Source organism: Anguilla anguilla, chromosome 4 (assembly GCF_013347855.1).
Source record: "Anguilla anguilla isolate fAngAng1 chromosome 4, fAngAng1.pri, whole genome shotgun sequence".
Taxonomy (NCBI): domain Eukaryota; kingdom Metazoa; phylum Chordata; class Actinopteri; order Anguilliformes; family Anguillidae; genus Anguilla; species Anguilla anguilla.
Window position 1 is genome coordinate 23,796,645 of NC_049204.1, and position 16,351 is coordinate 23,812,995.

The following is a 16,351-nucleotide window of genomic DNA, read 5'->3' on the forward strand; positions in this document are numbered from 1 at the left end:
ATACATTCAATTCTCTGAAAATCAAAACATGTTTAAGAGGCCTTTTACCTCATTTATTGTACCTGACAGTCAGACATTCAGTCAATGGTTTTTTAGAATAGCTCTAGCAATGAAATGCAAACATGATCACCAATATCTTACAGGTGCAGTTTCATTTTCTTTCTTGTCAAACAGGTAATTCAAGTAAATGATTATGGAAACATTGTCTGTAACATAACCCCACAGGAGATAAAGTATAAGACAGCCTATCCCACAATGATGAATGAAAAACATTGTCAAAAATAAACAAAAGTGTTGCTTAAGGGTACAACACAGAAAATGCAATAGCAGGCAGATTCACTGTACCTGGGAAAAACCATACCAGCTGCTTTAAGGTGAGAAGATGTTGAGCATGTAATATCAACAAAACAGCAGATGGTTTTGTGTGAAACTCACACAAATATTTGTTGAATGTCTTTGTCTTGCTCACATATTGAAACTATGGACAGAAATACATTTTAAATGTGTATGCTAATCACGATGTTGCACTTCTTAAGCTTTATGTACAAAAAAAAAAATCACAAGTACATATAATGATAAAACAAATGTTGTATTGCAGTGCAAAGAAAATATTTTGGAACTCTTCATGCCATTCATGACATCTCAGTAATAACACCATTTTTCTCATGATATGGACATGAAAAATAATTATGCTATTGTCAATTTCCTGTAATATAAATTATTGCACGATCTAAAAAGGAATAAATATTATCTTAATGTTCTTATTTTAGCTGAAGAATTAAAGTAAATATGGAGGAATTATAAAAAATAGCAATAGGTATTAAAATAATTTGGAGGACATTTTAACAAAAGATTCTCAGACATTACAAAGTTTGTTATGAGATTTTCGTCTGAAATGTTATTTAATGGGAAGTCAGCCTCCCATTCATCCAGAGTAAATTCCCCCCGATGCAGCACTCTTCTCCTGATCATTACAGAGAAAAGCACTGGTTGCCCACGCGGGACTCTCTGGCGTTTCAAAGCACTGCACGTGCTCGAGATCCAGAACACTTCACTCAGAGGCCGGTGAGCCGGTTCTGTGACAGGCGTCAGTAACCCGGAGCAAACGGAGGAGGGGTCAGGTACTCCTCCGGCACGCTGTCTGTTGATACAGCCGGGGCAGCAGCGTTGGGTACAGGGCTGGTGTTGGTCTCAGTGGCCAGTCTTTCCCCTGGGACCTCCTGGTACACGTGCTCACTGACAGGCTCCTTTCCCACGCTGCCCTCCGGAGCTGTGAAGGAAAGCTCCGCCTCCGTGAGCTCAGCGTAAACGTGCTCCTCTGGGGCTCCGCCCTTCGCCTGGGACCTTCTCTTTAGGTGCGTCAAGATAGCAACGACTGATTTCGCACCCGCGCTTCTCTGCTGGTTGGGAGTGGGAGACCTGCAGTTGAGGCCGGGCTGCACTTCACTGCACGCCGGCCCGGGTGTCGAGAGCTGCTGGGGACCACCGTTGGACTGCTCATTTCTCTTTAGAAGGAAGTTTCTGGAAGGTAATTCTGGAGCCTGCTCCAGCGGGACACTGTTGACGGAGTGCAGTTTCTTTCTGGGCAGTGGAACTGGTTTGACACTGTTTGTCTGTAACATATTAGAGCCACTTTAGCTGAATATATTGGATTATAAACTCCATAACAGTGCTCCTGTAAAATTTGAAAACATTTTGATTTGACCTGCAATTATAAAAGTAAATGTCCAAGTCTCAGTGCTCTATTACTATATCTCACAATAATTTGCTGCATTATTCCAACAAACTGGGAAAACAAAATAATTACAAATTGGGAGGACTTGGTAACTCACTATGGTTGCACTATTGAGCAATCAAATACCAAATGCACATATGTACACAAGCACGTACGTAAATGAATGTCTTACTGTGTCTGGGCTCTGCAAAGTCAGGTTGGCTACTTCAGCATCTAGATAGGGGTACAGTCCTGGAGGGTTAAATTTGGTGGGAACAGCAGTGTTTGCAACACTCTGAGATGAGTGTCCACAGACTGACCTAGAAAGAAGCTGTAGGGGGCTTGGTGGCATGTTAGGGGATGGCTGTAGCTGACCAATATTGCTATTGTGATGAGCGTTGGATGAAAATGCACCAGGTTTGGGATTCAGAGGTTTCCTCTGGGGAAACAGTAACTCTGCATAATCAGTCTGGTCTTTGGAGACCTGGGAAACGAGAAGAACACAGAAAATCATTTGGTGGTTTCATACAGCCCGGTAATTATCCACAATAGATATACACCGATCAGCCACAACATTAAAACCACTTGCATTTTTTTGCTTTTTTCTGATTTAATATTTTATTTTCTCTGTTGTAATCAAACAAAGGGTCCAAGGTATTAAATGAGCCTCAAACCACTGTGCTGCTGCCAGATATGCAGTAGATACTACAAGCATATTTTTTCCATTGAGTTCAACAGGAAAATTAATCAGGAGAAACAATTATTTTAGTATCTACTGATTATCTGGCAGCAGCATGATGGTTTGAGGCTTATTTGATACCTTGGACCTTTGATGACTTAAAGCCATTTAGCCAACAAATTTGTTCCATACTGTATCAGCATAATTTACAGCTGAATCTAGTCCCACCCTCCAATTCCCATAGAGATCCATTCAAATGCAAAGAGTTTTTGTATCACTTGTAGGACAACCTGACAATAAGATATCCAGACTCTGGATGTTGATAGGTCACAGACATCAAGAAGTCATGGCATGTAAAGAATATGTAACCAAATACAAAACATGACTCTTTTATTTGACATTATGTTAATTTGTCTAAAACACTGAAATGGGGGACTACGTATAAAAAGTGCTGTAATTACTACATGGCGAAACCAAAATGTATAAGAATACCCTTTAATAAAAGCTCTGAGTCTGCACTTTGACCACATGTGAATTGTTTGATTACAAACAGAGAAAATAAAATATTAAATCAGAAAAAAACAGAAAAATGCAGGTGGTTTTAACGTTGTGGCTGATCGGTGTATATATCACCAGTGGACTATGCAGGAAGGAGCCACACACTTGCTCTTCGGTCCCGTGTTGGTGTGAGGACAACATCATACCTGTCCACAGGCAACAGTCAGCAGCTCATTGAATGGCAGAATTGGCACACGCCGGTGGAAGGCTACCAAGTCCTCCAATGACCTGTGATTGATGTTCTCCCCTACAATGATGTACTGGCCATTCTTTAGCACATCAATCATGAAGTGGCGGCAACGATCCTCAGCACTACGAGAGAGAAAGTCAGACAGTGAGAGAAAAGGAGAGGGTAAAGGAAAGAGTGAAAAATCAGTAAGAAAAGGCATGTAATTCAGAGACATGAAACTGACACCAGTGACTTTTGTAAGCGCAGTGCTGTTTACATATTACAGTTCACCAACTGACCTTCTTGTTTGCTTTGTGACTCACCGATATGACAGGGTGAAGCCCATTCTGCTCTCACTGAGACGAATCAGGAAGTAGCCAGCAGGTTTGGACAGTAGCATTTCCTCTGCAGCCCTAAAAATGTACAGGTCTTATGAGTAACCACAAATGATGAATGACATAGGAATAAATGAGAATTATTTGAGGTATTTAGCCCTGATGCAAATTTAACATTGCCTTGCAGGGTAGCTAGTAAGCAACATTAACAGAGATTTCTTTAAACAAACACTATCAATCCAAATGGAACTCCTGAGACAGCAGAAAGAGGCAAAGGGAGTTGATGCAGCACTTATCAGAAGAAACTTATATGTTACTTGAGAATGTTTTCAAGTAACCCATACACAAAGTGGATTCATGTTGTATATGGCAGTGAAATCCCTGCAACTCCTACTTCCTGCTTATAATGCCATGGAACCAATCGGGAATGACTCCGTTCCTGATGACACAGCCAAGCTGGAACTGGGAGAACCAGGCCAAGGCAGCATCATGCTTCTCCTGCAGATCAGTGCCCTCCATGGCCCCTAGGATCTGTCCAAATCAAACACACAGAACCACATCAGAACCAGCCTCAGCAGCCTCTGCATCTGACTGACTGGGAAACCATGGGTTGGATCATCCTTATACTGAGAGGTTCAGTTTTCAGCAAAGTCTCTGTGCAAATAATATTTGGCATAATAATTATTGATATCTTGGTTAATTATTTTTGTTATGTAGACACGTTTGCTGGTGATGTGGACCATAAATCACTTCACCTTTTTATATTTGGGGAAATGACTGACTTCCTATTTAGAGACTCAAAGGCCTGAAATATTATTCCACTGGAACTTGAATGTGTGGGATTACCTTTATTCACCATTATGCAATAGCTCAAATTTATAGGTGATATTTCCTGGCTATATAGCTTTGGTAAAAACAGGCATGGCTGGAACCTGGAAATAAAGCTGAACATTGAATTTCAAAATGAATACGCAAATCTCAAGTTTGTAGATATACTGTAGATGAATGTAGACAGACTTCAAATGATTCAAAAAAAGATGAGATTCAATTAGTTTTGATGACAATCAAAATGAAACCAACAAATTTCTGATGAATTGATATTTTACAAGATGAATAAGCATATGCAGGCAGAAAAAAATAAATGTAATTTTAGACTTTGGTTAATTTGTTTACAAATTTTTCACTGTTACACATAGAAAATCTGTATAAAACAGCCTTAGCTTCCTTTGATAATGATTCTTAAGATGTGTTAAAGGTTGAATAAAACATTGATAAAAAATGTTTAAAATCTTTGAATTGGTCTTAAACATGATACACATACGTATATGTGTACATGATACGTATATTATGGTCTCATGCATTTGGCCATGAATCAATAGGCTCCTAATTGGTGAAAGTGTGGAGACCTGACCACTAAAACTAACCTCCAGGAAGATAAAGAAGAATTTAAAGACAAACCAAATGGTAACATGCCAAACCTGTACTGTTTTATCAGGTTTAAGATTTTTTTTTATTTTTAAATTTAACACATGTTCAACAACCTATTTAGGAACCAATCTTCCATTTGATATATATATATATATATACCATATATATATATATATATATATATATATATATATATACATATATATATATATATATAATTGTTTGCAATATAGTTCAATATAGCACAATATGAGCTTCGGACATTTATTGTTCATGGCATGTAGTTATATCTGGCATAATGTGGTTGAAGAGGGTAAATATTTCCTCCAAATATTGTGCAGTTGTGATTGGAACGCAAACCAGCATACACACGGGCCCCAAAGACCGAGTTTGAGAACCACTGTATTACAACATTGTTCAAAAAGTACATGAAATGCAAATAATACATTTTAACACTGGTTTAATTTAAATATTCAAATCATTGGTCGTAAGGGACATACAATAGGCCATAGCCTATGAAAAAAAAACCATTAAACAACATGCCTAAAACGGAGGCAAAATAAGATGGCACAACTACCGTAGACAGCCCCTATCAATTAAAAATGTATATACCATGTGGTGCTTTACTGTGCTCGATAAACCACAAAGACCTACCCATTCTATTGAAGGCTAGCCTACACTGTAAAAGAAAACTGAAAACACGTCAATTATGTATCATGCCCATACTTTCTCAGCCAATAGTCTTTCTCGCAAAACATAGGGAAAATTTTGTAAAGTCTTCTGTTTAATGAACGTCGCAGGTGTTCATTAAATGTTAATGTTCATTTTATGTTAATGAACTTAATCCAGTAATTATCTTACGAATTATATCCCACCATGCAAAGTATGGATTCCGACCTACTCTGGCATACACAGGTTTAAAAAAGAAAGACAAAGGAAGCACCCGTATTTCTCTATCTTAGAATTTGTTGAAGAAACTAGCAGTTATTTGTCAGAAATATGTTCAGCGTCGTTATAGTGGACTTACCGGACAGCACCAGGCGTTATGGAAGTTCCGTGTAGGCACCTTTTCAAGAGCACTTTTCTATAAAACACCTGACAACGAAAGGGGGAGGGAATAAGCACATTTACTCGCCAGGATAGCATTTGATTGATATTTTAAATGACCAGCATGCTTCCGGTTTCACCTGTATTTCCTGATTCGCGGTGGTTTTGCGTTCACGAAAGGTCATGAAAAGATTAGACATGTTGTTTCGTTTTCTATGAAATATCATAAATAAATAATGACTTGGTAGCTGGATTGTTGGAAGTGCTATTTAGATAAGAAATTGTCTGCCTGGAAATCGCCCTTTCACCTGCACCATTAAAATAATTCACGCTTTATATGATATTATTTAACATTAGAACTCGTCAAATATTATATAATTGATGTTATTCCTGAATATGCAGTGGATTGATCTTACTGAAAGGTTAAAATTTGTCTTGTGGTGTTACCATTAAGTTTAAATTCATTTCAATTAAGTACAATTTACATACGTGAAAATACCCCATATTTCCACGAAGAAACTCTTTTTGTTCTTTTTAATTTTATTTATAAAATCGATGGATGCCGTTTTGGAAATTTGGCTTTGTCTACTTGGTTATCTGACTGCCAAATATGAAGAGATACTTAGTGTCTTGAGCAAGCCCCTTTCATAAAAAACACTTTTGCTATAAATATCAGAAATTATTATACCACCTAACATACTGCAGACAGCTGGCAGTTGAGCACTAATCTGAATATTTGCTCAGAAGTCTCTTGCACTGTACAGGAGCTTTGCTCCAGGCTGTGTCATGGTTTAACCAACAAAAACGGTCTGAAAATGCATAGTTAGATTTTTTTTTAGATCAAATATATGTGCAGCTACCTGAAGACTACTTAAGTCATTTGTTGAGGTTTGGTCATAATGAAAAAGCTTATATGAGAAACTACAGCTGCTGTTGAAAAATAAATGCTCACCTCATTTTAAAAGAATCTTTTTTAATAAATCATCAAATTACACATATCTACAAATCTGTAGATCAATTCAGTAAGATTTTTAGAAAGTACAGTACAATCAAAGTAGTTCTTTTTTTCCCCTCTTCTTTAGTTTCTATTATGTACAATTACTGTCAAAATGCAATTCAACCCCACATCCCCACCCCCACCCCATTTAACTCAAAGTCAACAACAAAATCAAAGTTCCGCTCACTAACAAGAGAATGCTAATGATATGCTTTTTTTTTTTTTTTTAAAGTGGAATAATCCAAATAAATGCAAAAGCAACTTTGTGAACAAAATAACTAAATGAAGGGAACCTTGCAGGCAGAACCTTTTCAACCTATGTTGGGGACATGCTTTCAGAGATATTGATGATTTTGAAACCCACAAACACCAGGTTTACACATCTTTAATCACTGTTTCAAGGTCTGTCAAAGTAATACTTGCTGTTGCTCTGGTCTACCACATAGATCTTTGAAAGACAAATGCCTGAATGAAAGAGAACACTCACACAATATGAACAGAATCAATGGTTTCATTTTTCCTAATACAGCTAGACCGAACATTAGTGGGGAGACTGGGCAGGAAAAGTACATTTTTGTTCTTTAATTCAAAGAAATTGGTTTACAGAGATATTTGCTGACAGCGCTGCCAAATTCAACATTAAAAACAAAAAAGAAATTATATACACTAAAAAGCACAGGGAAGACAGAAAGGTGCACATAGAGGAATGTTTTTTTTTTCCTTAATGAAATCTTTGCACTTTGCAAAAAAAAAAAAAAAAAAGGTTATGTTCTCATTTATATATGTACAAAAATGCAGATGTCCACAACTGCTTCATGATGCATAGTTCCAAAATCAAGTATCTGGTGGAATTAAGACAAGTGTATTGCTGCGGGTTATAGTAATAAGGAAGAGGAAACAGGACAAACCCAGAGATTAGACTGCACGCCATGCCTTGCAACAAATAGTGCAAGTTCTTCCTGCAGTTCCTCTTTCTAGCATTACCACTCATAAATACAACTCACCATCATTATAGAAGTCGCTAATGGAAACACATGCAAGAACAAAATTGGGTTTCGTGAAAGGAAGCACATACAAAAGGGACCCCTTCAACACCCAATCCCTTCTGGAACATACTTTTGTTTGCGGAAAAAGTGCATCGCAATGGCAGGCATTAACAAGGGCACTTTAACATTTCAAAGCACAATTGTATATTGCTCATTAAAATATGGTGCCAGTTTTCTCCACAACAGTACTTATTTGATCTGATTTGCAGTCACGAATGCTGGCTTGCTGTTCTCTACTTAAGCCACGTGTACCCTGTAACTGACAACAAAGAATATTCATTCAACTGCCTGCGATATCCAAACTGGAACCAAATTCTTTCAAATCATAACTAGATACACGATACTGGTTTACTATGATTCCTGATTATGCTGAAAAGTCTTCTCTTAGTTTGACCTGTGCCACTACATTGCCTCCTATAGATTAAAGGTTCTGACTCACAAAATCTTGAAGGCCAATAAAAACTTTGGAATAACCCTTTCTTGATTTCAAAACAGGAGAATGTAGAGAAAACAAGTCAGCTCTTTTTTCAAATGGGAAACACTGAGAACATCCACAAGCAAATGCCCAAGAGAGACGACTGGCACTCATGTACAGAAATATGCTTAATACTGGCGAGTGAATACCAAAATTAACTAATTCAAATAAGTCTCTGGGTTGCCTAGGAGATGGTATCTGGCATATATATGTTTTGTTTCACATGTTAAGACAGTTTTGGAATCCAAAAAAGTTGTGCACATAAGAGTTCAATTTTTAATACCACTAGGCCAAATTTGAACACAGAACATTCTACGGAGCTTAATATCACAATCGAGTATCATAAAAATAAAACTAATCCATGTGAAGAATTTGTGAATTCCGAATTTTACATGCCCACCACTTTACTGTATCAATTAAGATTCATGCAAATATGTATGCACTTTTGACTGAGAAATGGAATAATGCATTGGGCTTTAATAACCAAATGTCTTTTGTTACAGTAGCAACCTCATGATAATAAATCCTGCATACTTTCAATGAGGAAATAAGTCAATACCAATTCATCACCTTACGATCGGACACCCCGCAATAAACGGCCAATCCTGACGCAAGACTGGCCTCATTCTCGGCCACAGCCGAAGCAATCAGAAACTCAGCAGCACCAAGAAAAGAAGACACACAGAGGCATCATAATACAGCAACAAGACAAGAGCACGAGGCAAAATAAGACTAGAGTAAACCAGGACCAGGGCTGAAAAGCAGCCAAATACATATTTAAGATCATTTTTTTTATCATTTCTTAAAAATATACTCTTACTGGTGCTTTGGGTTTTCTATGGGTGGTACATTTTCATATCCGCATTTTTGGATTCACAAGCCATGAAACCTCCGACTGCCACGAATAAGGCTCAACCTCAGTTTCCGTGGTCATACATCTGAGCTAGAGGCAAGCACTGCTGATGTCATTAAAGAAGAAAGACATCGTAAATGGCGAAAGAAAACTCATAAAAAATATCACCAAGTTAGTCGGGATGCCACCTGTAAATGGCCAGAAGCATCCTGTTATTTTCCACATGCTCAATTACTCCACAGTACATGGATAAATTGGTGACATACTGTGAAGTTACCAATTGGCACCAACTACAAGAAACAGACAGGGGCTGAAGTGCTGTTAAGATCGGAGGGAATTTGGGGGAAACTGTACATTCAAGATACTAAGAAAGAAACGATGTTATAATGTTAGGGAGGAAATGTACCATGAATTGCTCATCAAAATAAACAGCCACTCGGCTGCATTCTGGAATGTTGAGAATACTTACTGCTGAATATTAAACACTTATGCACAAACAAGCTAAAGCAGGGAAAGTCTGAACATTTTCTGTGTCTGGCTTACAGCGATAAATCCGCCACTTGTGTGGGTTTAATAAGTGACAGACAGAAGAAAGCCACAAAGTGTTGAGTAACAATAGCTAAGCTCGGAACAAACAAGGAATTTCAGAATATGCCAATTTAAGCATGACGGCTCAAAAATATATGAATGGAAAAGAGCAACCTGAAAAGTGGCACAATATTTTCAAATTACCACTGATCTCAGGGGCAAATCTGCAATAAACTACTGAATCACCATAGAGAATGTGAACTTCATATCCAAAATAGACACTCATTTTCAAGTATGTTGGGTCATAACTTTAAAGGTTCTAAAAGAGATGGGGGGACTTGATATTAAGGCATTAAGCTAATCAACCCTTGAAAATCATGCATTAAGTGTGGCAACTGCAAATGAAAAAGAAAATCAGTCATAGAATGATTGTCAAGGAATGCAATCAAATAAAATAAAATAATTGGTTTAGAAAACAGAATACCTTTAGTAACTTGGAATAAATACTAACCTGAAAATTTAATGAACTATAAGTAAGTACTGAGAAGTCTAAGGTGAGACTCCGGGAACACCAGCCCAACCTGAATGTTTCCCAACCCCATGAAAACAGATCCAGACTCCACCTACAGAACAACAACCAAAAAGACAGGGTGCAAGCACCAAAGCTCGACAAAATACTGCTTAGATTAGACAACAGTCTTCAACTGTTTTAAGTGAGTACTTTCTAAGTTTTTAAGACCCATTTAAGACAAAAACTTGAGTAAGGCCTGACATATCCAACAGTACATCCAGGTCAAACTCCACCTTGGAACTTAACAGGCCAAATGTTCTGCACTGTGTCATTATCAAATATGAAACTGTAATGAGGAGACGAGAAAGGCTGGTGTGAATTCACAAGGTTGGGAAGCGTTAGTTAAAACGTAGCAGTTTTAAAAGAACCAAATAACGTAAGCAAAAGGTTTATTCAGGATTCGCCTGCCTTCTCCTCCAACCCACTACAGCCCCAAAACTGACCATCCAAGAACTTAACCTGGCAAAGTCGCATCACCTGCTCAGAGACTGAGGTGATGGTGGCTGTGGTTACCGTGGTGGTGGGGGTGGGGGTGGGGTGTTGTTTGTCCGCCATTGCACAGAGAGGCAGAGCAAATGAAATGGAGAGAGGGGAAATGACAGAAAGCGAGAGAGAGAGAGAGAGAGAGAGAGGAGGAGAGCAAGGGCTCTGAGGAAGCACAGTCTAGTTATGTCCAGCCGCAGGGCGGACAGTAAGGCCACGGGTCCTCACAGCAGGACACAGCGGAAGAAACTGCTCTTCTTCTGCTGCTCTGTGGTGATCTTCACCCCCTGACTGCTGCCTTGGGGGCTGTTGCCCTCCTGCAAAAGACACAACCAGGTTACACATTTCAAACAGCCTCTCTTTCCCCAGAGTGGACAGTAACACTTGATGACACAACCAGGTTACACATTTCAAATGGCCTCTCTTTCCCCAGAGTGGAAGGTAACACTTGATGACACAACCAGGTTACACATCAAAAAGCCTCTTTTCCCCCCAGAGTGGATGGTAACACTCGATGACAAATGCTCTTACCAATTTCTTGTCCATTTTCGCTTTGATGTCTCTGGCAAGTGTCATGAAGGCCTATGGGGGGGGGGGGGGAGACATTGAGGCAACAGCAGACGGAAAAGAGCAGCACATCAGCCAAAGACACACAACAACCCTTTCACTGACTGATGAACAGTTGAAGCCGACAGCTACACAAAACGGAACTATTTCAGTAATTATGGGTCGCACAACACCGACCGTCACTGTGCAATGCTGCTACCCACTGGCAGCTGGGAAAACTGTAATTCCACAGACGTTTAGCAGAAAGGGTACACTCACGTTCTCCACGTTGATGTTGGCCTTGGCACTGGTCTCCATAAACTTGATGCCATACTCCAACGCCAACTGGGAACAGGGGAAATGAAAGTTACAGAAACTCAGCCGATCCTAACAAAGCAAATCTACTCACCACTACGTGGCCTTGGACTACAATGTATTACAATACGTTTGTAAGATGGTTTCCCAATCTCTGCGTTATGGCTAGCTTACCACTGGATTTAGACATGTCCAGTCAAGCACTGGCAACAAGCATTCAGAGAACTCACAAATTCTGTAGTCTGACACACTCCATAACCAAGATTGTCCAGCACTGTGAATCCACATCAATATTTTTCCCAAATAAAGACAATAAAGCCAGTGTAATAGCATGCAATATCTTTACTTGTATTGTGATGAGTGAAAAAATTTCCTTGACAAAAACAGGATAACACAATATGCAGACCCTGAATTCAGGCAGATCTGCACTGCTGGAACTGTCCAGCATGCACTACCCCTTGCACCTTTAACACCCCTCTCACACAACACTCCAGTGACCTCACTGTAAACATATTACACATGATCTCATTCTACCTCACCAGAACAAATTATACGTCATGGGTGAGCATAGCAACTGCAGTTACAGCACAGACGTGTATAGCGCAGAAGTGTCCCAAGATTTATGAAGGTCATAATGAGTCATAAAGCACACTGTCAAGAGGTAAAAGACAGATTATATAAAACCATGACACGTATTTAAAGACCCTGTGCAATGAAAATTAAAATCATTATTTTTTAAATTGTAAATCCTAATTTAAAAAAAAATATATGTTACAAAAGGAACCAAAGAAAACCAATAATTTGAAATCAAAGGCACGATTTACTGAGATCTTTAGCACGTGCGAAACCTGTTAGCAAACGCAAAACCAATAACATGGCCAAAGATTGGTCATGGTATTTGTTCTGCACAAATGATTGGTTGTCTCATTAATTTTGCGTATGCTAAAAGGTTTCGCATGTGCTAAAGGTCTTAGTAAATCAGGCCCCAAGATCATGTTATTCCCCCAGGGCTGTCCTTGAAAGAAACATAACAATGGGGCCCATGTGCCACTCCCAAAAGGCCCTGTTGGCCTTTGTTGGTAGGTGGGCGTGGGGTTGCGGGACTCTAAATAAGGTGATGGGACAGCACACTTTTCTGGAGCTTACCTTCTCCCCCCTGTCTTTGGACACTTGCCGCTTGTCGTTAACGTCGCACTTGTTGCCCAGAATCATCTTCTCCACATCAGCTGATGCATGCTGCATGTGCGGAGAGGAAACACGTTACAAAAGAGTGAGACATAAATAACCTGTGCTGAAACTTCTGCTGACATAACGGAAAACAACATTGATGCATGGTTCTGAGATACAAATAATTCTATTTCATTCACCGACATAAAAAATACAATGAAAGATATATATATAATTTTTTTATGAACAGCTTGGCAAACCAAATCCTGAACCATACCTCCTCTATATTCCTAATCCAGTTCTTGATGTTGTCAAAGGACTTCTCGTTGGTGATATCATAGACTAACATGATGCCCTGCAACACAATCAAAGATCAACAACATAAATAAATAACTGAAACCTTCATTGCTCCATCACAAACTGAGTATAGCAAGTAGGTTACCTTTTTAAAAGTTTCATTCACACTAGAAATATTTAAATATGAAATAATGCAAGTGTAACCTAGCAATAGAGCAATGGAGGGCTGGAGAAAAAATCCTACTTCACAGCCCCCCCTCCGCCCCCCAAAAAAACCTAAACAGCATATACAGCATTGGGTAAGGCCGACTAGTTTGGCATTTGAAATTCAACCTTACATTTTTTAGTTGCAATTTTTGCAAAACTTTGATTTAAAAATAGATAAGCTTCATGCAACTTTGTCTTGTAATTCTGAAAAATGGTCATTCACACAATAAAATTCAAAGCCTGCTGTGGCAAATTAGGTGAGAAACTGGCAGTACTGCAGTTTTTGCTGACGTGGCATTTTCAAGAAACTGCACGAGAGCAAGCTGAATTTTACTGAGAGAAAGCTCACACAGCACTTTTCCTTGCCAAATAACAGGGGAACCATTCTCTGAGATGGGGAGGGACACCTCATCAAGCACTGGGGCCTTCCTCACTCTCAACAGGCTATGAAATGGTCAGGATGAGCTTGACAGACTTGTGCACGGGAGCTTATCGCAGATGCAAACTGGATGTTGTGTGGCGGATGCAGTGCATGCATACCACCAACAGGTGTGTACAGAACTGCAAATCCCTTCACAACAATGCAGGGAGGGACCCGCACTGGCTTGGAATTCAAGCCACAGTTCGGGTTTAAAAGGGCAAGGAGAGAAACAATGTTGCTGCTCTCTGCAGAACTCGATTAAGGACAATGGCGTGCCAACGTAGCTCGGGGTGGAAGCGTGAGCGTCTCGAGGCGACCCACCATGGCTCCCCGGTAGTACGCCGTTGTGATTGTTCGGAATCGCTCCTGGCCAGCTGTGTCCCTGAAACACACCAACACACCGTTTTAATGAGCCGCCATTGAGACAATCGCTAGGCTGAAGCTCCGAGTACATCGCCAAGGGCTATTCGCGGTTAAGGCCACTTTATGCCGTTTCGAAATTCAGGTTTGCATCACACCAATATCTGTCCTAATGAAAACAGCTGGAATAGGCATATACAGTACAGATGCTCAGCACACTGGATTTTGGGATTTGGGTGACTTACCATATCTGTAGCTTAATCTTCTTTCCATCTAGTTCTATTGTTCTAATTTTAAAGTCAATACCTAGGATGCAAGAAGAGATAATGACAAAGATCAGCCTAAGTGGGAGGATATCAAGACAATAGAAATGACTCATCTGGAGCAGACACCTTGTGTGCATGCAGGCCTCAGGTGTAAGATATTTTAAGCTACAGCCACAAGGGGCACACTTCCACATACAAGAAAGAGTTTTTTTTTTTTTTTTTTTTTTTTACATGGGTATTACTGGATACAATAATTAATATCACTGTTGTCAAGGTATGAAAACCTTCCAAATAGAACTCCTCATACCTTGACCTGTAATATAAGAACTGAAAATGCACTCCTACAATTATGTTTCCCATTGAGGAGAGCATTGATGCACGTGAAAGTAATGGAGGTAATCCTGTCCATTCGAAATCACTCACACTGTGACATTACACCCACCCCACCCCCACCCCCACCACCACCACCAAACAATTAACAATGAATAAATACTGCAACAAAGCATCACTTCCTAGAGACAGGAAACCTTTTTTTGGCTACTCACTCACACCTGTCAAGAGTTTTGGTTTTGGGAGTAATGTACTAACACTGGCCTAAAATAAGGGTATAATATATTTAGGCCTCTAAGTATTGGATAAAAGTGTTTACCAAATCAGTGTAATATAAAGTATTGGCTAATCACTAATTATCTAATCATTATAAATCAGTTTAAGGTTGCTACTAATTGATCTTAGGTGGCCGTGTAGAGTAGGTTAGGGAAGTGGACTTGGCACTGCTATTGTACTCTTGAGCAAGGAGCTTAACCTGAACTGCTTCTGTATTTAATCCAGCTGTATAAATGAACACTACGTTAAAATTAGAGCTTTGTACATCACTTTGTATAAGGGCATCTTTAAAAAACAGAAAATAGCCTTTACTTCAGAACATTGAGGATTCCCATTCGAATGTTAATTATAGTTAACATTAGATAACGTGTGACAACTAAGCATTTAACAAGACTAGTCCATCTTGTCTGAATTTTAGTTGGCTACGTATTTTGCCTGGTAGCTCACAGATTTCACCAGTGTACAGTTTTAGACTTGTGGAACTTGCTGTCGGCTTTAGTTTCAGAATAGCGTCAGCTATACGTCAGCTAGTCGGCTACCTAGCTAGTAGCAGACGTAGCATTAAAGCTAAACCTTCGTGCTGTGCTCCCTTTGAACAGCTACGCCAGTTATCTAGCTACAGTACTATATACGAAGCTTTGATCTGGGTTAGCAATAAATACAGCAGTCAGCTAGCTAACTATCAAGCACGATACCGACCCGTTCAACATTTCCCTTATCGCTAACTACCCCTGCCCCGGCCCATATCAAACAGTCTTACCTACCTACCTCGCAGCAAACCAACATTTAGTTCATGCACTGTGCAATTTAGCTTACGAATTCATAACACATACGATATTTCCAGAACTTGTCTAATGTTACGGTGCTAACCATAGTTAGCTAGACTAGTTATTGTAGACTAATACAGTCCCACACCCGGGTTCTAATAGCTGAACAGGAGATGTTTGGGCGCAGAGAGCTTCCACCCCTTCGAACAAGACTTGCTTGTACTCTGGCTAAACAAGCATCACATACCTATAGTGGAGATGAATGTGGAGTTAAAGGCATCTTCTGAGAATCTGAACAGCACACAAGTCTTTCCGACTCCAGAGTCCCCGATTAATAGTAGTTTAAACAAGTAATCGTAAGTCTTCGCCATATTACTCGCTATTGCGGAAATCCCGCCCGGTGTTAGCGAAGAACTTGCGTGGTAGCAAAAGAGACTGGCGGAGCGATAAGATTAACAAAACTGAAGTCTAATTGGACTCAAGACACGTCTCTCAACTGTGAGTCAGCCCCAGTCG

At 39.6% G+C, this 16,351-nt stretch overlaps 2 protein-coding genes across 2 annotated transcripts; both read right to left on the reverse strand.

Moving 5' to 3' along the window:
- Positions 1–27: 27 nt before the first annotated feature.
- Positions 28–9,129, reverse strand: hsh2d (hematopoietic SH2 domain containing). The gene is made up of 7 exons (XM_035413655.1): positions 9,019–9,129; positions 5,911–5,978; positions 3,850–3,986; positions 3,444–3,533; positions 3,098–3,263; positions 1,908–2,198; positions 28–1,613 (listed from the first exon to the last, which is right to left on the reverse strand). Exons 3-7 carry the CDS (start codon positions 3,972–3,974, stop codon positions 1,089–1,091), a joined length of 1,197 nt encoding a protein of 398 aa, XP_035269546.1. The 5' UTR covers positions 3,975–3,986; positions 5,911–5,978; positions 9,019–9,129; the 3' UTR covers positions 28–1,088.
- LOC118225373 (ras-related protein Rab-8A) lies at positions 6,887–16,342 on the reverse strand. The gene is made up of 8 exons (XM_035413663.1): positions 16,083–16,342; positions 14,442–14,502; positions 14,158–14,218; positions 13,189–13,266; positions 12,891–12,980; positions 11,709–11,774; positions 11,415–11,465; positions 6,887–11,200 (listed from the first exon to the last, which is right to left on the reverse strand). The coding sequence occupies exons 1-8, from the start codon at positions 16,204–16,206 to the stop codon at positions 11,108–11,110; spliced, it is 624 nt and encodes a 207-aa protein (XP_035269554.1). The 5' UTR covers positions 16,207–16,342; the 3' UTR covers positions 6,887–11,107.
- Positions 16,343–16,351: the final 9 nt, after the last annotated feature.